The sequence below is a fragment of the Rhopalosiphum maidis genome, chromosome 3 (genome assembly GCF_003676215.2).
Source record: "Rhopalosiphum maidis isolate BTI-1 chromosome 3, ASM367621v3, whole genome shotgun sequence".
NCBI classification, from domain to species: domain Eukaryota; kingdom Metazoa; phylum Arthropoda; class Insecta; order Hemiptera; family Aphididae; genus Rhopalosiphum; species Rhopalosiphum maidis.
The window spans coordinates 55,867,656-55,893,422 of NC_040879.1; the positions used below are offsets into that span (position 1 = coordinate 55,867,656).

Consider the following 25,767-nt stretch of genomic DNA (forward strand, 5'->3'; position numbering starts at 1 on the left):
AAGCTAAGTCATTCCGGGAAAAGTGGGATATGAGAGTAATTATTTAATTAGCAATTAAATTGTTACTTCACTGTCAACCTTTAAGGTAAGCGCTACTGATAAGATGGCTTTTGTGAAATACATATTACTATTGATTTTAAATACTATTATTTGTCTTCAATAATATACTCGTATTAGTATTTAACTATATTAGAGACATATTTTCCAGCACTCAAAAACATTATTCAACGGATATTATTTTAAATTGACATCAACAACATTTATACTAATAAAAACGAAAATTTAATGACAATATCAAACATTTTTAAACATATTAATACAACAGAATATTTATTATTAATTTAATATTCATTAAAAGTCTGCGCCGTTCAACTATTTCCCTGTATTATTGAAAAGTCGGCAGTTTTTCTTATTGTTCCCCTCGTTATCCGAGTTGCGTTATACCGCAATAACAATCAACATGAAATTCAAATTCATATGCAGTATGTACAAATAAAATTTTTTATTTTCGATACAATCATTAATGTAACAAGTTTACACGAATAGTACAGAATACGTATAATAAATATAATATAAATAATAGTAGTATTATTAAAAATGTGAATGATTTTTATTTTGTTTTGTTTACGTTGTCGTTGAAACTGTCAGTGAACTCTGTTCGGATGAGGTTGTCGGTGACCGTTATCTTCTGGACTCCCGCGGACGGTGGCGATGGCATGGCGCCATACCGGTGATTGAAAAATACTCTTACATCATTAGCAGCGGATTAGTGTATTGTTGCTGTTGCTGTTGCTGCTGCTGGTGTTGCTGGTGTTGCTGCTGCTGCTGCTGCTGCTGCTGCTGGTGATGGTGTGTTTGATTGTACGCCTGGAATTGCTGTTGGGGCTGATCGAGCAGGCTGCCGGTTGTCGCGTAGCTGTTCTGCCGCTGCACATCGTTGACGTGGTGATGTGAGTGATTGTGGTTCAGCATGTCTTCGCCCGCGTAGTCGATCTGCACGTACAGGTTCCGGACTCCGACTGCGCCGAACACCTGTTGCGCGTATCGCACCAGACCGTTGGCGAATTGGTCGCGGTCGTGCAACAGTCTGGCGGCGTCCGCGGACTGCAGGCTCGTCTGGCCCGCGAATTGCAAGGGCGACGGTGACAAGGACGCCGCGTAGTCGCTGTTGCCGCCCGGACCGACGCTCCCGATGAATCCGGACCGCACCTCGATCTTGATGCTGCCCGCGTAGGTGTCCGCGCACAGCGTCCAGAACCGCGGTTCCTGGATGCCCATCACGGCCGGATGGTACCGGTGCAGTCGGGAGTAGCACGCGTCCAGCACGCGCCGCTCGTCGTCCAGCTCGACGGGCGTGCGCATCATGAGTACGCGGGCCGAGTCGCGGAGCAGTCCCCACACCGAGGCGGCCACGAGCACGGCGATGAATATGGAACACACGGGGTCCGCGCGCATCCACCCGAAAGCTCGCATCAGCAGCGCCGAGATGACCACGCCCACGCTGCCCAGCGTGTCGGCCAAGATGTGCAACAGCACGCCCTTCATCAGATGGTTTTGATGGCTGTGGCCGCTCTGACCGGTGCCGGACGTCGGCGCCGACGCGTTGTTTTGCTGGTGACCGCCGCCGCCGCCCATCGATATGGACACTTGGTGGTGCTGGTTGTACGGGTCGTCTCCGGGCGCGTCGTGACTGTGCCCGTGACCACCGCCGCCGCCGCCGCCGTGACTGTGCCCGTGGCCACCGCCGTGACTGTGCCCGTGGCCACCGCCGTGACTGTGACCGTGGCTGCCGCCGTGCTGGAACACGTATATGCCGACCAGGTTGACGAGCAGCCCCAGCACGCTGACCACGAACAGGCGGTCGTGGTGCACCTCGGGCGGTTCGATGGCCCGTTCCACGGCTTCCGTTAGTATGAAAAACGCTATGAACAACAAGAACAGCGCGTTGACGAATCCGGCCAGTACTTCGGCCCGCTTATAGCCGTAGGCGAACGAATCGTCAGCTGGCCACCGGCTGACTACTTGAGCTGCCAGCCCGGCCACTAGGCCAGTGCAATCGAAGAACATGTGAAACGAGTCCGATATCAAGCCCAAGCTGTTCGTCCACATGCCGTACGCGAGTTCCACGAAAGCGAACACGAAGTTTAGGGCCAAAAAGCCCATCAAATTGCGGGCATTCGAGTCGGACACTACAGAACGTATGGCCCCCTTGAGCTTTGTCAAGAGGCTGGTGGGCGAAGGCATACCGGTGGAACTACCGCTTGTCATTTTTGCTACCACGCTTGATTTTCTCTGTGATGTTGAAGATGATAGTGGAATCATCGTATAGTAACCACTTTTCGGTGGTCGAGCTGTGTCTGTCGATGCTGGTTGATTACAAGTGACTATTGACAATAAAAAGTATCAAACAGCTATTGAGATTTGAGATTGTGACAGTTGAGGAAATAGTAATATGGTATGTTTAATCCTAATCATATAGTACTACTGGAACAATTGAAACACTTATATTTGTAGTTGTCAACGATAAATTTAGTTTCTAAATTCCTTTGCTGTAAAAAAAAAAAAAAAAAAAGGTTATGATTATTTTAAAACATACACAATATTATAGTAGCTAGCAGTTTGTAGTAACAATACAGTGAAAATAAAAGTTTATTTATTTATTGTCTGTACTAATAAAATATTGTATAGTCACAATGCTATATTGTACACCTAAGTAAATATTAAATATAATAAGCATTATTAAAAAAAATGAATATGTTCTTGTTCTATGTTAACCTTTTATATTAGATTTTTATTTATTTTATTGGTTTGTTTGAATATCAACATAAGAATATTTTATGTACAAAAATTTAAAATCATAAGTTGTACATTAAATATTAATTTATAAGTTAAAAATATAAAAACAAATAAGTATATTGCTATATAATAACTGATTTTCACAAAAATATTTATTAATCAATTACTTCTACTTACTACTTAATTACCCATCAGACTATCAGAGTTCTTTATTATTACTTTTTTTTTATCAGTTTAATAATAATCTAGTTTTAGCTGCCTAAGTGTATAAAATAGTATCTAATAGTATCTAATCAAGCGCATATTTCTAGTAGAAGTGCAAGAGAATTTTTTATTATTAATGAAGTGTATTTTACAAACACAACTAAAATAATAAATAATGACATAATATTACAACATTTTATAAATAAGAATGTAACTACAATACTAGTCAACGGTCAACATATTAATAGTTATTAATACTTAATTATTTTAATAATAAATAAATATATTTGTAATTAAATTATTACGTTAAATATTGTAATTTTTTTTATGTATGATAATGTAAACCTAGCTATGCATTTAGTGTTTTATCTTTCATAATATCTTTTCGCCTTTTTTTCAATATTTCTAGCTATGCCACTGGGCACTAATAACAATTAGTAATAATCAGAGTTATTTGACTTGAAAGTTATTAGTATATAGTATTATAACATAATATGTTCTTTTGGGATTGTAGGTTTTTGTTATTTTTTTTGTGTTAAATTTTTTTTTCTACCAGGCAAGAATACAGAATATGGTTAAAGCATTAAAAACTTTCAGTAGAATAACATGTTTAGCACTGGCTGTAACTTAAAGATATAAGGTTATGTATTAGGTAATGTAACAACATCTAAATCGAAGATGTTCAGAGAGTGTCGATTATTGATTAATACGTTTCAAGTTTTAGGTGTTCAAGGGAACAACAATTAATGCAGGTAAAATTTACAATTTTTTTTTCATGAGTCTTTATTTGAGTATGATAAGAGAAAAATTGAAATCGTTATATTAATATTGTAACGTTTTACTTTGCAAAATACTAATTTAATTTAATTGATAAAATTGTCTGCACGTACTAAACTTATGAATAGATAATATGCACACTTATTCTCTAATTATTCACAATGCACAGTTACATTTAGGTAAATCCATGTTATGAGCACAAACCTGTGTATGCAAGTAGATGTAATGCGGTAGAATATGATACACGGTACGACTATTTGACGGTATTCGCTGTAGTTACGATCGGTGTGATCGCTGTGGTTCTGGCGACGACCGTGAAGATATGCATCACTGCTGCGGGCATTCACAGACCTTGGATGGACGGCAAGGGATAGAAAACACGGAAAACAAGGAACCGTCCGTCCGCCTTGTGGATAGATGTGAAGAAGAAGAAGGTGTACGCGAATGAGGGCGTGTAAACGATAGCGGCCGGCCGGCGCGTCGGTCCTCACCACACGCTATCGAATACGCGCTCAAGACGAGAAACCAAACGTCACTAGCTCGAGTGATCGGCGATCGCGGCTTACTTATCTTACGTTGCAGTTTAATGATCTCTCGGTGCGTATCGTGCGTCTCGTGCCCCCATGCGCGCCGTGTGTATACGTGGACGGACTCGGCGCAAGCGGTAGTCGAGCGTTCGCGATAAGCGGTGCGGTGATAGCTTATCACCGAGCCCGTTATCAACCACGGCGAGCGATGATAGCTGCCGCTGGTGAGCTGTTGCTGCTGTGCGGCGCGTGCGGTGGCCCGGCGAGCCGCCGCCGCGGAACATCGTACCGGGCCCGGCCTGCGTGCCGAATCGTCGCCGCCGCCGCCGCCGTTATCACGAGTCGGTCGTGACGAGTTGTTATTATTGTATAGTATGACACTCCGATCGGCTCGGACACTTGTACACTGTAATATAACTATATAGTATCACGTAAAAGCGGTGCACGCACGGACGCTGAGTCGGCTCGTTCTCCCAACTCCGGTTCACGGTCACTCGCTCACTCGTCGTACCCGTCAGCCGTCTGTCGTTAGAACACAACTTCACGGGGTCATCAATGATGTCCGTTGATGACGGAGAGTCGTCGGTGGCAGCGATTCGGTAGGACTGCGCTAAACCCGTAGGTCTCCCGCCGTAATCGCCATTATAAACGTCGACAACAGCGAACGGCCCTCGACGACAACGACGACGATATCGTCGTACGATCGTCTTTTGCGGAGATCGATCATTACGACCGTTCATGGTGCCCGTCGTGTGATTAACGGCGACGGAGTGGAGGTCAACGTCGCGCGTCGCCGTCGCCGTCGCCGCCAATTCAAGGCGAACGTGTATTCGTCATAAGTTTATAAACGGCCAGTAGGTCGCTAGTAGCCGACTCTCACGGTCTCTGCACAACGGCGACTGGCTGAGCGACGATGGTCGGGATCGTCTGATCGTCGCGCTTCTCATTCGTCGGTGGACCGCGACAGTGGACCGAGGAGCGACCACAACGACCAACGGACCCGGGGTCGTGCGGCGCGGCGGCGGTGTCGGCTACGACGTCGGCATCGGCTTCGTGACATAGGGCAGACCAACAGTTTTTTTCTCCGTTGTAACTGCTGAACCGTACTGCTCGGGGCCTGTTCAATTCCATCCGTTGATCGTCGACCACGGACACGAACGATCACTTATACTCGGCGTATCACTGCACTCGAGCAGGTAACAAGACAGTTCATGTGTATTGATTATATAGATAGTGTTACAATCTGAATACGGTGTGTGCACCTGCATAACAACAAGGTAATTCAAGCGAAAAGTTAACTAAATAATTTTTTGGGGAATTTCAAAACATTAAACTGTTTCCATAGTTTTTTTCTACTAACATTCACATACTCGTGTCATATACTAAAGTATTTATTTGTACATTAAAATAGTCATATTTAATTGAGTTGAACTTTTTTGAATTCATTTAAGATGTACAAATTTTATTAGTTCACTGTTTAATTAATATTTGATATAAAGTAACTAAAAAAAAAAAAACCTGTTATTTTAATAGTGCTCTTATTTTTATGCATTAATCTGTTAGTACCTATCAACAACTTCTGTACATTGCCGAACTGGCATATAGTATTAATAAAAAAAAATACTACCAAAATATATTGATTTTTACAACCAAAATATGTGCTAAAAGCTCAATGTAATAGGTATACTAATAATATGATTTATTTCATTTATCTATGGCCTTATTGTTATTACCTACTTACATTGAAAAAGCTATTAAAATCTCAGTAAAAAAAACAACACATTAAAAAAGGTAGATATCTTAAATATTAATAAAATGTTTAATTAACTATAGTGATTACAATTTCAAATGGATAAGAAAGTACTATTTAAAATTGAATAGTAAATATTAATCTGAATTGTCTAAAACTGAGAAAAAAAACAGAATTATTGTAAAATATTTACAATTATTTATATTTTAATGAAATATGTAAAATTAAATGTAACTCATTTCGTTTAAAATTTTGTGAAACAAATTTATCATTTAAAAATATGTATCAAATCACAGCAAAATATATATTTACTTATAAATGTAAGTTTTAGTCTTCAATACTTGACTCTCTGAGTAATTAATTGAATATTATTTACTACTTTATTAGTTATTATTAAAAAACAATGATTATTGTAAATTACATAAATGATATCTACAAGTGCTGTGTCTGCTATACCAACGTATTACGTTAGGAGTATGTCAGTATTATCAATTTTGTGTTTATAGTTATAAATTACAATAAATTGACCTTTAATTAAATTTAAATATAAGAATATAATATTTTTTTATGTTTTAATTTTAAATCAAATTATAAGTTAATATGCACAATTTTAAGATACTCATAACTTGATTTAAAATTAAAATTAAATAAAAAAGCCAACACCAAAACAACATATCTTTTATATTTTATAATTTATAAATTTAAAGTAATACTAAAATTGACTAAAACTATCAACACTAAATGAAATCTTCTGAGAAAAATTTGCTGTTCATATCCTCTTAAAATGAAAACATAAAAATGTATGTTATCGTCAAAGATGTAAATTAATGTTAATTACTAGTCGATCACAATATTTCTTACCAAATTACACAATATTATACAATGTTAACTAGGAAATAACTATAATGCCTATTATTTTCAAACAATGATGTATTTAGAAAAATTTCCTAGGTATTGACGGTATAATTCATGGCTTTTTCTTAAAAATCAACAGATGTGCTTGTAAAAAGTAATGTTTTATGCAATTCAAATCAAAGTGTCACAATACATTAAATTGGGAAAATAAATAATTATGTATAATTTATCTTATATTTTTATAGTTTTGACTCATTTTAAATATTTTGCTTAACAAAATCATCAACATTGTCTATTAGTATTAGACATTAAGGTAATTTTCTAGCCATAGTTATAAATGTATTTACAACATTACCTATGTTAAAAGGTCATTGTCAGTTAATGCCTAGATATTGATGATATTGTCTATTATTGTTAGAAATTTACATTATTGCCTAATTTACATCATTTACATATGTATTGAAAATATTAACAATCATAAAAGTATAACACTGTAAAGATTTATAATATTCCTCTCAATTTTATCACATCATAAATAATTTTAATATCTTAATATTTTATTATATATATGTTCTTAATTTAATTATTTACATTTAAATATTAAATTCACACTATAGCATCTCATAATCAATGTTTTGAGTATATTATCTACTACTAGTAAGTAGTGACTACTTGTTAAAAATAAGCAGTAGTTAGTAGTTACAAGAAAAGTATGAATTTGCTCATTATGAGCAATATTGAGCACTTTAAATTCATAATATTACTGACTCATCTATATTTGTCCATACCAATCATTCTAGTTATAAACACAAATATTACTAATTATTGAAATGTGTAGTAATAGAATATAGATTTTCTTTAAATTTACATTTTAGTTTTTTAATATGTTTATTAAGTACTTACAGATATGAACGTTTTTCATTTATTTTTCATAGTTGATCAATCTATACAGTACCTTTTATTAATTTTTTCTAGAACTTATAATAATATATAACAATTATAACATGCCTTTGATCATTTATTAAGAAAATACTAATTCAGTATAAAATGCTGGAAATAAAATGATATATTTTTAGATTTAACTGATCTAAGTTAACTGTATAGGTACCTATGCAATATTACTATTATAATCGTATTATATTTATGAGAGTTGTTGACTTGTTAAAAAAACATAATATTATAATATAATACCTATACATTTTTTTTTTTTAAAGGATGTTTGATAATGGAAATAAATGTTAATACAAATGGGTAATATGTTAGTACTTAATGTTCATGAAAATGTTAAAAAGGAATAAGAACTAATTTTATTTTGATTATGAAAATAAAATAGTTTTTTTAACATAAATATACTAATGTATAACACATTTTGCTTCTAAAAAATTCTTTGATGATGAAAAAAAAAAGTGAAAAGTAAGCACGATGGTGGTCAAATAACATATATTGATGATTTGTGTAATCCTGGTAGTTAAATTTATATATATAATAATAATAATAAATTAAAATAACATAATTTAATATTTATAATCTCCAGAAAAAAATCAATATTTGGCCAACAGTATTTTTAAGTTTATTTATTTAAGATATATCATTGAACAATTTTTAATGTTGAGCATATTATATCAACACTCAACAGCAGTTTAATAATTTTCAATTGTCAGGTTGCTGGTGGCAGTATGGAGGTCAACGTTTCTTTAAGTCAATTATCTAATATACACAAAAAATAAAATAATTCATGTAGATAAAGTTCTTGGAATTTCAACAAATATAGTACTTATAAGTCAATAGTCATCAATTAAGTGTTCACAAATTTGTTTTTTAAACACTGGTTTATTTTGAATAATAAATATAAAATCTGAAATATTATAGGCTCTACAATTATACCTCAACTTTTAGATCAATAACATTATTTAGGTATAATTTTGGTACATTTAATTTAATAAGAATATTAAAAATTCTAGGTACTAGCTTTAATTTAAACAGTACTATTTTACTATCCTAGGTAAGTAATACACAGAACCATAAACTGGTTATTTTATATCAATGCGTGAATTAATTAAAATAAAATTGGCCTTGATTTTCAACTGATATGTAATGAATTAACAAGACGCGTATTACTAAAACATAATGATTTTTAAAATTATATTTATTAATATTACATAGATATAGGATATATAAAGGAGTTCAAATGATACTGAATGTAAACATATTTTTATATCATGTTAGCAGTCGACTAAATTCACTGTTAAATAAAAAGTATTCATTCTTAAATATCAGTTGAATTTAATTGTTTTATATATGACATCATTAACTTAAGTATTCATGTTGATTGAACTGGCTCATAAAATAATAGATTATCTATATTTTATGATACTTCAACATTGATAAAACTATCAATTTAGTTAAATACATATATTAAAATATACCATTTGTATCTTTTATTATTATTAATAAATACTTCAGTTAGTATGTATACCTAAAATATTTAATAACATTTTAGTATAAAAAAATGTAAATTTAAATCACTAATTTATGTTGAAAATTAATTTTATAATATAATTTGTTTGTTTTAGTGATAAAAGGCTGTGTTTGGTAGCTAACCAAATAATCATCAACAAAATTGTTATGTTTACGGCGGCGCGGCGTTGCGTTTCTAACGCCCTGTCTGGTGTGTCAGTGTGCGGCTGTAATCGATATAGCCCTAATACAATTGCTGGTTGTTATATTAGGAAGTTAACTAGAACTGCCAATAATGGCGGTGGTGGCTTTAAAGCTGTTATCACAACAGCTCTTCTATTCATCATGGGTGCATTATACTGTCTATATGGTACTGGTGGCAGTACAGGTAGCACAGTGACACCTGTTGCTTTTAGCCAACAATCATTAGGTAACTACATTCTATAATAATTAAGTTCACAAGATGAATTATTAAATATTTTTTAGGATTATGTTTGAAGGTCAATTAAATAGTTTTATTAAAAAATAAGTATAAATAATTATTAAATATAATAATATATGTTTTTACTATGATCTGTATAACATAATTCATAGTATATTTTCTCAATATCAATATATTTTTAATGTATCATTGTTAATAAGTTTTTGACACTTGAATTTTTTTATTTTTACTTAATTTGTATTGAATTAAATATACTTTATTATTATGAAATATATTTTATTAGGTTACTATTAAATTAACTTAACTCATAAATAAGAATATAAGATAATCCCGTAACTCAGAATAAGAGCAATCTTGCTATACCCAAGATTGCACATAAAATATCTTCTCTTGGAAAATATTAATCTATACCAAATATTCATACTGTAAACCTGAAATAATTCTATTAATATTATTGTTAGTCTCTTATATGTATTCCTCTTAAGCTACACAATCAATTTATTACAAATATTATTACGTTATTTTTTAATACAATTATTACATATTTACATTATAATTCATCGTTTTCAGGAAGCAGTGATTCGATAATCGGAGTGAATCCAGATGCAATTGCAGACGTAGCGACAATGAATGGTGGAAACTCGAACACAAACCTGGCTTGTGGTGGTAACAACGGTAAGAAGCGACGAAGAAAACAGCAAAAGATAAAACCACCGAATGGTGTGGTGACAGCTGCTGATATGTACGAGCCCGGTTTTCGTATACGAAACGCAGGCCTCTGTTCAACTAACACTAGATTATTAATACTGATTACTTCAGCAGCGGCTCCAGCGCACTCTCAAAATCGACAAGCCATTCGTATGACATGGATGAACCGATATGGTCCAAGTGTGAGTATGGCGTTCCTAGTAGGTACACCACAGATGTCTGAGACAGACCCAGTGGCCCGAGTGCTGGAGGCCGAAGAACAAGCGCTAAAGACCCGTTTAAATCGACATGATATCAACAATAACATCAAACCAAAAGAAAAGGCTAATTCCAAGTCATCAGCAGCTGTGGCCTCTGCAGCGGCAGATTCGGTGGTAGAACCACTGAATGATGCTTCTGGTCGTTCTCGAATTTCGCCAGGCCGAGAACCAAATCCTGGAGAAGGCTTAGATGCGCATGCTATGCATGGACTAAACGAAGCAGAACGGGCGGTGCAACGAGTATTAGGTCGAGAATATGGTCGGTATGGTGATTTAGTAGAGTGCCAGTCTCGAGACACTTACACCAACTTGACCCTGAAATCTATCGCTGCACTCGAATGGACCCGTCAATATTGTCCGTGGGCTCGGTATCTATTAAAAACAGACGACGACATGTTCATAGATGTACGTAGATTATTGCGGTTCATCAACAAAGTGGAAACCGAAACTGTTACGGAATCCAATGTCGGTGGACTTCATCCTCGTCCCCTTGAGCCCATACATGACCCATATGAATTATTCACCTTAGGTGCGGATATGTTTGAGTCTGTAACCACCCCTAGTTTTGATATTGAACTTCCACCTACCATATGGGGTCGATTAGCACATGGATGGCGTCCGATTCGACAACATAACAGTAAATATTATGTTTCCCGTACGCAATATACTGGTCGAGTGTATCCTGATTTCTGCACGGGGCCCGCATACCTTATGACTAGGTCGGCAGTTAGCCCTCTATACGAGGCGGCACTAGGCAAAGATTTTGACGTGGTCGATGATGAAGATGAAGATGGTAATCAGGAAAACAAAAAAAATACGAACGAAGAAGATGAAGGTCCGGAAACCAAAACATACTTAGGAAAAGATTGTGGCGACGGTAATCAGACTTTAGATGTCGATGATGATAAAGCATCATCGAATACATATGTTAGCAAAAATACCGTGCCATACTTGAAATTAGAGGATGTATACTTAACCGGAGTAGTGGCTGAGCGACTAACGCGTCGGGCGACCGAGCGACAGGCGCGCCGAGAGCTCAAAGAAAAAGCAAAACTCGCTTTAAGTAACGGTAATCATAGCCAAAAATCAAATGATGGTAAAGTAGTAACCAATCACGATAGTGGTAAAAATACGAGACTGAAAACGACAGATATAATTGTGAAGGTGCGACGAATTCACGATGATCAATTCGCAAACAAGAAAATCACTGGTCGCGCATTGGATCGAGCTGTGTGCAATGGTCTAAGCCCCAGCGATAATGTAGGTACTAGTGGAAGCAGTGGATTTAGTTGGTTCCGATGGTATTGGGGTGATACAGCGTTGGACAAGGATATAAAAAAGAAGAAAAAAGATCAAGGAGTAATTTCCTTGCACATGGTTAAGTATTACGAGCAGTTTGATCTGTGGCGACGGCTAATGGACGGCAGGACTAAGTGTAAGTCTTAACGCTCGTATTCTACGAATTTGTGAATTTTTTTTTTTACTGTAAGGCAACCGTAACTATAGCTTCTGTGTATATTATAAACGCAGCATATACATAGTCTCCTAGGTTATTGTTTTTGTACTTTTGTTTCAGCTCGCAATATTCTCAATATTTATTTTTGTATTGACGACTTAAAAATTATCCCTTCCGGCTTCCATAATTTTTTTTACCGTTACAGATGCCGGTTAAAAATATTAATACCCACGTGAAGTAATTAAACCTAAGTAATTAGGTTCTATTTTTACAAATGATGTATAATTTTTTTTATTTATGTGTTTGTATATGAACACTGATCAGAATGCAAAGAACATTTATTTATATCTGATAAACAGGCATTCATTTTGATTCCTAGTTATAATTATGATATGAATATCATTTTTATATCCCAGAGTGGTTTACTTATTTATACCATATTACCATGTATTCAATTCTGTGTATTAAAGTATTATTGTTGTAACAAAACCATAAGCATTATAGTATATATATTTTATTTTTCATTGTTATCATTAAGTACTATTCTTCTTGGTCCCCTTACTAATAATTTTTTTTTAATTTAATTTAAGACTCATGCCATGACGCAAAAACTCGTACAAACAATGATATACTATTATGTTTATACATATTTCTTTTTTATATCCACACCTATTTTTTGTTGTACTAACGTCAGGACCCACTATTCCACTATGAACAAATAAAACCCCACCACCATTTATAGGATTATTATTTTATGTTATATTTTTTTTTATTTTATATAATATATTAGATATTTATATTTATATAGTTGACAAATTGTAACAAAATTTATTTTATAGACTAAATACATATGAATGGTATGTTTTATTAAGATGTATAATTCTTATGCAATAAATAATTTTAAAATGGTCGCGATAATCAAACTATATTATATGTAACTATATTAAAATAGTTAAAATTTTAAGGAAAAACTAAATACAAACTTATAATTATATTATACTCATTCATTGAATCTGTATCCATGTATTAATTATATACTTAAGTATGTTGTATTTGTGCTTCTCACAACTCACAAGTTAGGTTGTAATATTTGTAGAAAAATAAACTATTTATATTTTTATTTTTGAATACTAAATACATAACATTCATTATGATACATCATGATTTATGTATATTTTGGTTATTTTTGATAATTCTGTTATCGTTTAACAAAACATATTATCCTCAAGGCTCAAAAGATTAAATATTTTAATTGAAAAGTGAACATTTTTAAATTATATTATACTTCAGTTTTGGTTATGCATTGGAACCAACTTGGCTTTTCTTCCTGGTATCCTTAAGATAATGTCCACTAAAAATATAGAACTATAGTTTTTTTTTTTAATTTATTACTAATATCTTTTTTATTAATTTTTAAAATAAATTTCGGATTTGTATTTTTATAATGTACTTACTCAAACATTATTAATTGTATTAACTTTATTCAATTCATCTACTAGTTTATAATTGTTATACAATTTTAATAGGAATTTAACATCAGAAAATACTATTATATTTTTAAATATTATCAACACTAATACATACATAGCTTCAAACGAAATTTTTGTATGAAAAACACTTATTTAAGTATATTTAAATCAAAACATTTTCTAATACACCATTTAAAAATACATATTATTAATTTAAAATTAATAATACTAACAATTATCCTATTATTATTTGTAATAAACTTACAATGACACTAAAAAAAAAAATATGACCTATACATTTTAATTTCATTTTGTATTTTGTTTTTATTTGAACTTAAATATCATAAATAAAATGTTCTTTATTTGATTTACTCACAATCAATTGTATTAATTTATCTAACTCTTCTACCTTATATAAGAGTGCTAGTTTACTTAATTTATTTTAGAGCAATAAACAGTTTTTGAAGTGTTGTATTTTTTCTTAGAGGACAGCTACCACAAAAAATGTTTTACCAAATAAAATACTACTAAAAGTCCTAAAGTTGCCTTAATTTATGGAGTACTCACATTATATCGTAACATAATAAAATTCATTTCAATGTTAACTTAGCTATGAAAAAATATAATTATTGATTATCCCATGACTTTATTTAAGGAAAAAGCATTAAGTAAAATATATAAGCACAAAATATAAATTAGGCAACAGGTTTAATTTTTGTCCATGTCAAAAAAAAATAAAACACAAAAATAATCATAATTAGTAGAGGTTCTTAAGTATTTGCTATTAGCATTGAATTTACACTGTGATAAATATTCAATAGTATTAAGTTAAGCCATACATCATAATAATAGATTATAAAATGTATTCCTATTATTTAGACAATTAAGTTAAAAAATATTAACTACCTACTATGCCATATTATATTATATTTATAACAATAAAAATAGACTAAGTTACCTATTAGACATCAGTAACTTTTTCACATATTTAAATAAATATAAGTTATAACTGTAAATCTTAACATAAATATAAATATAAAATTAAGACTTAAAATTTAAAATATGTTTTTAAGTTCAAATAAGTATTTACATTGAATATTGTTTTTGATAATTAGGGCTAGGATTTCTATGCATTTGCATGTTTTTTTCCTTAAGTCTAAATTGATTGGTTATCAGATATGTCCACAATTTGGCTTATTCTTGATTAAATAGTACAATTTTTTTTTTTTTTGCATATTTTGAACATAATGCATATAGTTGCATATATATAAATTTAAAAGAATCTTGTTAATTTTAAATGGTATTTATTTAAGGAACGTCTATAATCATTGGTTTATTTGTCGAATTACTGTAAATATACTACCTATCAAACTAAAATGGACTTAGTACTAAAGAAGAATAAGGGATTCAAAATATTTCTCGAAATGTGTAATATTATAAACAGTGAATATAAAAAAGAAGAAATAGATGTTATTATTACTTTATATCTGGGACAAATCACGTCATTTAAATATGCTCCTATAACATCGTGTGATGCAAAAAGAAGTTTCAGCCAATATAAATCTTCGATTTAATCGCTGGTCATTCACATTTGAAAATTAACAAAAAAATTGTTTTTATATATTTTTGCATATTTTATAATTTTTTACTACATAGAAATTCTAGCCCTACTGATAACCATTCACAATAGTACACTTTGAATTTTAAAAATCATACTCATTTGTTTATTTCACAAGAATATTTAATATTAAAACATCAAATTTTAAATGAATATTTTAAAATATAAATGAACACATTGTACATTGTTTTTGAGATAATCATTAATAACTTAACATTTTGAATATACATTATACTCATTTGTCTATTTTAGTCTTGCAATAATTATTTACCCATTCATTTTCTTTAGTAAATAATTCGACTATTTCTTTTAAAGTCAAATTTGGAATAAGTTGATCGACAGTCAAAGGTTGGTATGACACAGGATCAAAATTTCCTATATTCTATTGGGTAAAAGTTTAATATTAATACATTAGTAAATAATTAAATAACTAATGATTATTTATAAAATTTAAAAAAAATTTCATGTGTGTGTTTACACTTCAACTTTTTGTTAATAAATTTAAAACTTATGTCTTAATATAATTATATCAGAAATACAATATATTCACCATTAAGTGTTCCTCTATGTCTTTGCGATCATAACTTAAGCCACATGGAGTGACAACAGGATTTTTTAAAATACCATAACCTATGGTTCCACACAGATAACTGGGTAACTCGTGTTTCTGATAAAAAAAAAAAATTCATTGAAATGAGACATAATGTTAGTAAACAATAAACCACTTATATGTAAAAAACTAGGTATCTATAATACATAAATATTAGTATAATTATTACCTTTAATTGATCATCATTCATAACAAATATCATTTTAAGGTCTGTAGCAAATTTCTCCTAAAAATCAAATAAAATAACAATCAAAAGATCAACAAACATAATTTAGTAACTAAACCAACATGTTTGTTTTTTATTTTCATAACTAAATCTTCACTCATATAGTCGTCTGATGATTTTACACTTCTGATTTGTCGAATCATGTTATCCTTTAGTAGTTTTTGCAAGTATGACTTAAATTAAATATCAGTTTATACCTTAATTGTTAATAATAAATTTAAAATTATTAAAATACAAAATTTAATAACAATATTTATTTACCAAAAGAGTTGTTTGTTGATTCTGTCTCACTTTATTTTGTTTCTCCTGTTTCTGTCTATAAGCTTTTCTAAGTTGACTTGTTAATTCATCACCATAGTTAATTTTCTTTTCCTTTATAAGAGTATGAGCTTTATATAAAAACAAATCAAATTGAATATTATTAAAATAATCATAGCTATACATGTCATGCCTTTCAGTAAATTGTTTATGGCTTCATCATAATTTCTCAATTCAATTAGTGCTATTCCCTGAAAAAAATATGCTTTTTCAATACTTGGGTCAATTTCTAATGCACGACAACAATCTGTATATGCTTTATCCCATTGATTTAATTTAATGTAGCACAAAGCACGATTAGTGAAATACTTAGGGACCTCTGAGTTTTTTATCTAGACATTAAACAATTTTAGCCAAACAAATAATTAATGAAAAATAATTAACTTTGTGCTTACAATTGCTATACTATAACACTGAATTGCATTTTCATATTGTTTGATTTTGAACAAGCGATTACCTTCTTCCTTAAGATTTTCATCAGTTTGATTACTGGTATTATATGTACAAATATTAAATTGACTCATTTTAGAAATAAACCACTGTTTTCAATATTTTAAAATAATATTTTTATAATCTGTATACATAGTTACCAAACACATTACAAATTAATATATAACTACAAAACTTAATAAATATTTATTTATTTATTTCCATTAATCACTGTAAATAATATTACCTATGTGACTAATCAGTTAATCAGTAAGCAATATTACTAATAAATTATTATTTATACCTATTGTTATTATTGTTTTCTATACAATAACCTTTCCATTATTATTTATTAGTATTATTCATGTTCAAGTTGTTCAACAAATTTACAAATGTAGTATTTGGTATAGGAAAACCAATATTTACAGTGAGAACTAATCTAATTTATTTTTACTGTAAAATATTCTTTCAAAAATAAAATTAGGTACCTATGTTACTTCTTTTATCTTCAATACATAATTTATACTGAATATTAATATTATGATAAGATTAACAAAGCAGCGGAATTTAATAAAAATTTTTCTAAGATGTTAAAAAATACTGGAAGAAATAATGATATATGAAGAAATATAGATGGCATAACTTATAGTGATATATTCACGTAAAAATTACTAAACATTCTTTAAAAGTCAACACTACTACTTAATAGCTTTACTCGAACCCGAGAAGATTGTATGTAGCCAAAACAGAAATAGTAAATAATCGACCTGTAACGCTTTTTAATATTACAAACAAACAATTAGAGAGATTAATATTAAACTGAATTCAACATTACAACCAATCCCAGATAAATGCATACCAATAACGCAAGCTCGAATAAGAAACAGCCATGAAAATGGATGTACTCGTATATTGTATATAGAGGCTATAGAGCAAGTCTTAGCGCTCATCGCAATAATTGAGACATGATTTCAGAGGAAGCAAGAGATATTTGTTATGTATATTTGATTAATCAGTAATCTACCGCATACAATTCTGTTTGGAGAAAGAGGTTTGTGTAGAAGTTTATTAATGTAGGTACCTAATTTCTTGCGAGAAAATGAACTATTAACAATAACATGCTAGTAAACCGTGTGTTTAAAGTATTCAAGGATGCTAGAAAAAATAGATTGCGCTCGGTGAATATTGATATACATATACCATATATCTACCGACTACCACAGAGATCAATGCTATCTCTAGCAACAACCAACAACTGAGATTTACGGTTTTAGTAATAAATAATAATAATTATAAAGAAAGAAGAGAATTATATACATTTACAAATGATTTGAGCAAATTTCAAAATGTATTTTAAAATAATACATAAGGGATTATATGTACATATTATGTAGGTACATAGTCAGAATGCAAATTCTATTTAAATATTCATGTATTGATGTAAGATGTAATATCTAATAACAATTTAATTAATTTGAAATTATATTTTATTTTTTTTAAATTTGTATAATAGAATATTTTTAAGTAATAAAATATACTAAACAATCGGTAAGTTTTTAGTGTATAAATGTATAATTAACAAATGGTCTATTGTCTGTAATTTAAAAGAAAATAATGACAAAATCTAAATGAAAAATAAATTTTCAAAATGTTCAGAATTATTGATATTGAAAATGTACAGCTCTAGGTAGTAGGTACAATCAACACGGTTAATAGTGGTTACCGGTACTTTCAAATATTGCACCACCAAAAATTAAAAGGAATGAAACATTAGTAAGACTATATTATTAAGACTGATACATACTAGAACTAAATCTTCACAAACAGGAATAACAGTCAGTTCGTAGGGCATATTGAAGACAAATGTCTTATAATAGAAGGTTCGCGCTGGGAATAAATAATATAGGTATTAATAAAGTTACAAAGGAAGCAATTGAGTAGAAAAAGACCTTGGATATAGATATTTTAATTTAACTGCATTCTATACATATATAATGTATTATTATAAATCTTATAATTTTATTTATAACTTTTATGATTGCTACTGTGTTAGTGTTACTATTTGCCACACGGAATAATAATATTAAATGTGTATGTAAGAAGTTGAATTTTCTAATTATTTATATAGGTAGCAATGTATCATTGTATATATTTATATCACAATAAGTATGAAAACTATAATGCAATTTACATAATAAATTATATCTTCATAAACTATACTAGTTTTTGCCCATGACAAAATAAACATTTAATCGAATTTTCGTATCGGTTTACAGTTATTCGTTTTTGAGTTACCTATATCAAAAAAAGAACAAAAATCGATTTCGTCAAAAGTTTGAAGAAATACGCAATACCTATACTCTGACTTCTGTTAAAGCGATTTTCACACGATAAATCCTATCTGACACGTTTGTCGATATAGGCCATGGTACATTATATACTTTTTTTTATAGTGACTACATATTTTATTGTTATCCAATTACAATCTTAAACGTAATAACTACAGCAACAACAACCTGAACAACCACTGAACAATGTATATTTAGTGCGAAATTGCGGACTATAATAATTATTATCTTAGTTATATCAATATAGGTACATCATGTTATTCGAACGACAGCCCGATGCCCACCCCGTAATTATCCACCGCGTGGTTTAGGAATGTGCTCAGCGACATGGCCATCCGATCGCCCAGCCGTTTCTCCCATAAGCTGCTGACGATGCCGTTCGTGTCGATGGCAGCCCGGAACACGGACGTGTCTGACAGAATGCGAAATGCCAACCGGGTAGTGACTATCGAATGGGCCGGATCCAAATCAACCGTGGTGCCTGTTTGTAGCCAATCTGTGCAATGGCGGTAGTACGCCAGCTTGGTTGCCCAGCTTGTCGTGCTTACTCTACCACTGACCAGGTAAGAGGGCCCTGCGTACTTGGCCACTAGGCTTGGCCGTAAATGAGACTCGTCAAGGCCGCACGAGGTGTCCCTTTTGTACGCCAAATTTACGCCCAACGACAGCCGATCTGTCACGGACTGTCAAAGTACAAAGACGAGGTAGGTATAGATGCAATACACGATAACCATGAAAATAGAATACTATTTATTATAAACTAGGGTCTAGAGGGATTGGAAATTTTTTTTTATAACGTAACATACAATTCAATACAGCTAGTACAGCTCATTCTAATATATTTTTGTAACACGTACATTGAATTTAAAAAGTCAAACTGATTCTTACGTAATTAAAAAGGGAAAAACACTATAACTGAACTTAAATATAATCACTAAAAAAAAAAAATTTTAAATGAAAAAAAATATTTATATAACAAAAAATTGTTGACAGTTATATAAATACAATTTATTGATTCACTTATGTTGAACTAATTTTGTAACATATATTTTTATATTGTACTCGTATAGTATTTTATTGTTTTACTTTTTTATAACACATTGATAATATTATATTTGTATATTAAACTTTCCCTTTGCGGACAAAAATATTTGAAGATTAACATTAATTTCAATTAATAAAAAGATAATAGGTACTTATTTGCATGTCATTTAAGATAAATTATTTTGTTTATGTATTGCATTATTATACCATAAACTGGTGGAATTGATATCAAAACGGTAGAATCGATAAAATTCCTTGTATTATTTGAGACCCGCAAACACGTTTTAACCATAATAGTATGTATATTTTAATGCATTTTTAATCATGTAATATATGTTTTTATTTCAAATTTAAAGAAAAAAATTATAAGTTTACTGTCTAAAAAGGTCGAAGCTTTCTTGTTTTTGCTAATATAAAGCAAATCAAAATTAAAAAAATGTTTTCATTATTCACTACTCGCACAGACGATCTGTGGAACAAAAAAGTTTCGTATACATTCAGCCCTTGAAAAAAGCTGTAGGTACAATGACTATAATCTATAATGTACATTAATCTATAAGTCCTAAACATACATAATATTGCAATGTGTTAAGTTTACTTGCAAGATTTGGAATGAACAGTGCCTAAACAGCGGGTCGATGGTCAAAGACAGCGTCCGGGTCGGAAACCAGTAGTCCAAGTTGACCAGAAACTTGACGGGATTAAGCCATCCGCACACCTGTCCGGCCAGGGACGCGTCCAGCCTGTTGCCGCCGATCTCCAACCGACCGATCGCTTCAAAGTTCCACTTGCCCGACTTGGGGTTCAAGTCGGTCATGGCGGACGCGTTAATGCCCCGCCACTCGGATATTTCGTACAAGGCCGACATCCACAGTCCGCTCGGCTTGGGGCCATCCGTGTTGAGCTTGAACACCGTCGTGATCGGCCACCCCAGCATCGGGGTCTTGGACAGCAGGTGGAGCCGACAGCCGGTGAACGGTACCGGCATCAAACTGTCCACCGACCGGAATATGTCGCGCATCAGGCTCGTCGGCGGCGCATAGGTCGCCTGGCAATCGTCTGCGTTGTCCACGGTCATAACGATGGCGATCGCGTTCGTACGTCTATTCGATATTGTGCTGAAATATTATTATATAAAAAGCCGCGTGAATACGTCACGGAACACTGCTGTGCGCGATATCCGGTGATTGATATCCTCGTGCGTCGCTCTTGACGCTCTATATATCCTGCAAAATCGACCGGCCCGGGCTGCGGACACTACTCTCTATTGCTGTTCCAACGATCGTCGAAGTACGGGGCACTTCCGTCTACTATCGTCTATCGCATAAACGTACGACGTCCATGCGTGTATAATACATATTGTAAGTGTTTTTTTTTTGTAATAAGGTGTGAACGGTAGTAGTTTAACAGACTATAGTCGCCATAGTAGCGTTCTGTACATCGTATTATGCGAATAATGTACAATTTAAGTTTACCGGCGATTATACAGTGTATAACGTTATACTTGTTATTGTTTTTATTGTTTTATTTTTTTTTTATTAATGAATCCTTTGAAAAAAACTAATATTGTAAAACTATATTGAATATATAACATATTATAATTTCGCGTTATTAAGTAGAATTTTACTATCATAAAAATGATGAATAGGCACAATAACTAAAAAAAAAAAAAAACTATAAAAGCCTTGTAGATTAAAGTTTAAATTACTTTTTGATTGAACTTACCTTATTTTTGTAGTAAAAATATACCTACTATAGTATAATAATTAATAATAATATATACTTTAATATTAGACAGTCTCCGCTCAGAATCGTTTTTTGTGGGCAATGATTTATAATTGAATTCAAACTCGACGCCTACTGTACGTCTGTACAACATTTCAGCACAGTGGGTTCCCCAATTTTTTTCAATAAAAAATACATGATCATTGACAATTATTTTTCAAATCAACGCTTTTCGCGCGAATTTAACTCGTGTCTCGTGCACCGAAGTGGAGGTAAAATATCCCAGTCATGTGCACATGTGTATGACAAATCGGTTGTTTTTCCGTCCCAAATAACCAGGGTCCCATACTACTGCGTCACCATTGTTGTATTCCCATAGAGCCGACAGAACACAATACTGGCGGTCGAATAAAAGTTTACTGAAATAATAATTAAAATATATTCTACTATACCTACCTATAGTGTGTGACTATATACAGTACATAGCACATACATTGATACATTACATCATAATTACTTATTCATTTTCATATACCTACATTATACATACTTTAACACATGATAAACAATAAAATTTACTTGATAAACATTTTTTTTTAAATTAAATACAAACATAAATACACTACACACACTTGTATTATATATATATACATTATACGTATTATACATTTATTAACGTATTATAATTTATAGGTATATTAAAATATGTGTGACCAACAATTAATAGTTAACATAAAATTCTAAAAATATAATATAGCTTCCTGAGCTATTTGAAGCTTTAAAATGTAATACAAAGTTCCTTATAAATAGTTGATACTGAAACCAAAAAAATCTAAAAATATATAAGCATAATTTTTTTTATAGATATTTTAATTTCAAATTTATACAAAATTACATACCTATTTAAACTATGAATAATTATTAAATAATACATAATTATTATGTACTAATTATTATTTTCTTATAATTAAAAAAATATATTTTTTAGGATTTAGAATTTTTATACATAGATATAATTATATTTTTTACACAATACAACATTTTCAAATGCAGTATTTTTAACAAAAATGTATTTAGCTAAGAAATATATATCTTAAAATATCCTGGTAGGTACCTATCTAGTATTTGGATAAAATAAGTAAATTAGTTAAATAATATTTAATTATATAAATAATTATATCATAATTATTAAATTTATATTTGATACCTAATCTAAATACCTAATCAATTTTGACTGTGATATCTACCTAAAATAATTTCTTAAATTGACTATTTTATTGAATTAAGTATACTCATAGATGTTCTCGTGGGTATGATGAATATGCAATTCACACTTATTTAAATATGATATATGAATAGTGTTCAAAAATACTTTTTAGTTTATAAAAAAAAAAATTAAAAATATGTAGGTAATAGGTATTATTGATATTTATGGATTTATTATGTAACAAAAATCATGAAATTATATCCTTTTCAATAAGCACGTATTTAAAAAACTTTGTTTGTAGGACATAACTTCCATTGCAATTAATCACAACACTACTAAACAATTCAGTATCTATGATAATAATTATAATATATTAATATCAAAAATAATGATACAAAATGAAATCAAACTATATTTTTTAATATATTATTAAAATATGCTGTGTAAATTTAGCCATATAATGTATATAATTTTCTATTCGTATAATAGAATATTAAAATACTGAATAGGTATATGAAAATTTGAAATCTTAAACAAATTAAATTATACTTAATACTTATATACTTATATTTCGTCTTGTACATATTAAATATAAAATATATATTTAAGCAATTGAAGGTTTTATATATTATTATTACAGTGAGTTCTGCTTAATGTAATCACATTGGTTCAGATCATTTTGATTCTAATAACTGCTTGATTCCATAAAACAGTTTTTTTTTTATTATTATTATTGATGAGTTTATATTTTTATATGTATGTTTAAAATTAAATTAAAATTAAATAAAGAATTTATTTATTTTTGATTGTACTTGAGAATCTACTAATTTCATTTTCATATTAACCTGAAATTAAAATCCATATTCAATTAATATAATATATACATGATTTTTAATTATTTAAAATTAAATAAATAATAATGAATGTACATTGTGTCATTTGTACCAATAACTTTTGGAACAATTGAAAAGTAATGTCATCACTATATTTTTTAATAGCTCCTTTTAACTTTTTCTAAACAATTCTTGTTTCTTTTAAGCGAAAGATTGAAATACTATAAAAACGATAAGAATGTTCTAAAAAATTATCCGGTATTTGGTGATTCTAATAAAAGGTTAATTTAACATTAGTAACATAAGATCTGGTTTAGGATTTTCAATTTTAATTCTAATAAACAGTTGATTCTATAAACCAGTGATTACATTAAACGGAACTCACTGTATATTGTACTTGCTTTACAAAAGAGTAAAAAACAAAATATTTTCATTCAACATTATAGTGAAAATAATATTAAGAAGATAATAGTGTTGTGATTATAGTACCTATACATATAGATATAATACAACTTAAAAGCATCTATTTATATATTATAATGTTTATAGCATACCTACCTTCATTAATTCATTACACATGTTTTATATTATATAATTTCTTTAGGAATTTTAATTCTTCTAGTTATTTAATAAATATTTTGGTCAATTTTTACAACATAAATTTTGTTAGATAACCACAATTAATAAATAATATTACCATAGCCAATTTCATTAAATTCTTCTTTTGATGTGTATAAATTAAAAACAAGTAAAAAAGTACATATTATTTAAAAGTGTATACATGGTCAAATGGAATGGTGGCCTTAAAAAATGTATGTTAATGAATTAAAACTGGTCTCATATTCATATATCATACTTATAAAATTCCCACAGTATAAAATTCTGAATGGAGCAAAAAAAAAAAAAACATTAATTTTTAATAAAATTACATTTTATTCTATTGCAAATTTAATATTAATTTGAGAATATATCATAACTTATATTATATAAAGTTATAGTTATACTTTATTCTCAGACTAATTGTAATTTATGAGTAAACGACTGTTTAAGGGATTTCTGTCTACCTATATGACACAATATATCCACATCATTAAGTATATCAATATCAAATATTTTATATAATATTATCCTAGTTTAATAAGCTTAATTCTAAACGACACACATTTAATTTATTCATAGTTAGTAATGTTAAAAATATTATATTAAAATAAATATAATATTCTTGGTCAAATGTTAAAATTGAAACATAGTTTTGATAATTCTTTATTATAACATTTTTTTCTAAAATAATAGGTATTTTGAATTTCACTGGAACACGGTTTCATATATCTTCACACTATTATCATGTATTATATATATCTCAAAAAAACCAACCGTGTAGTTACAAGTAGAACAAAATAATCATTTAAATCATTATTATACCTATAAAGTATCTGTAGGCTGTTTTTTACCTAGTTATTCTTACTATATTATTAGTAAATATTATTACATAATATATAGTATTTTTTTACATAAAAAAAAATGTCCATGTACATTACTAATTTACTAAATAAGTTATACTTACATTTTCTTAAATAAATACCTATATAATTATTTTAAAAACTAAAACCAATTTATCCATACATATTCAAGTGGAAGTATTACTATAAGTAGCCTTTTTAAAATTCTAAATAATAAATACATTTTTAAATATAAATAAAACTATAAT

At 30.5% G+C, this 25,767-nt stretch overlaps 4 protein-coding genes across 5 annotated transcripts; 1 reads left to right on the top strand and 3 right to left on the bottom strand.

Moving 5' to 3' along the window:
* Positions 1 to 266: 266 nt before the first annotated feature.
* LOC113559454 (zinc transporter 7) lies at positions 267 to 4,451 on the bottom strand. The gene is made up of 2 exons (XM_026965290.1): positions 3,982 to 4,451; positions 267 to 2,549 (listed from the first exon to the last, which is right to left on the bottom strand). Exon 2 carries the CDS (start codon positions 2,320 to 2,322, stop codon positions 748 to 750), a length of 1,575 nt encoding a protein of 524 aa, XP_026821091.1. The 5' UTR covers positions 2,323 to 2,549; positions 3,982 to 4,451; the 3' UTR covers positions 267 to 747.
* A 203-nt stretch (positions 4,452 to 4,654) lies between these two features.
* On the top strand, positions 4,655 to 13,210 carry LOC113559452. Of its 2 annotated transcripts, none has more exons than XM_026965289.1 (3): positions 4,655 to 5,581; positions 9,483 to 9,796; positions 10,379 to 13,210. In XM_026965289.1, the coding sequence occupies exons 2-3, from the start codon at positions 9,535 to 9,537 to the stop codon at positions 12,220 to 12,222; spliced, it is 2,106 nt and encodes a 701-aa protein (XP_026821090.1). In that variant the 5' UTR covers positions 4,655 to 5,581; positions 9,483 to 9,534; the 3' UTR covers positions 12,223 to 13,210. The 2 variants fall into 2 exon arrangements, with proteins under 2 accessions (XP_026821090.1, XP_026821089.1); XM_026965288.1 differs by having other exon boundaries at positions 4,655 to 5,500.
* A 2,344-nt stretch (positions 13,211 to 15,554) lies between these two features.
* LOC113558131 (E3 ubiquitin-protein ligase CHIP-like) lies at positions 15,555 to 18,754 on the bottom strand. Its single transcript, XM_026963641.1, has 8 exons — positions 18,707 to 18,754; positions 16,869 to 16,967; positions 16,607 to 16,805; positions 16,417 to 16,544; positions 16,218 to 16,328; positions 16,099 to 16,155; positions 15,870 to 15,986; positions 15,555 to 15,701 (listed from the first exon to the last, which is right to left on the bottom strand). Exons 1-8 carry the CDS (start codon positions 18,752 to 18,754, stop codon positions 15,555 to 15,557), a joined length of 906 nt encoding a protein of 301 aa, XP_026819442.1.
* Positions 18,755 to 19,507: 753 nt separating this feature from the next.
* LOC113557311 lies at positions 19,508 to 21,372 on the bottom strand. Its single transcript, XM_026962763.1, has 2 exons — positions 20,893 to 21,372; positions 19,508 to 19,933 (listed from the first exon to the last, which is right to left on the bottom strand). The coding sequence occupies exons 1-2, from the start codon at positions 21,370 to 21,372 to the stop codon at positions 19,508 to 19,510; spliced, it is 906 nt and encodes a 301-aa protein (XP_026818564.1).
* Between the last annotated feature and the right edge of the window lie 4,395 nt (positions 21,373 to 25,767).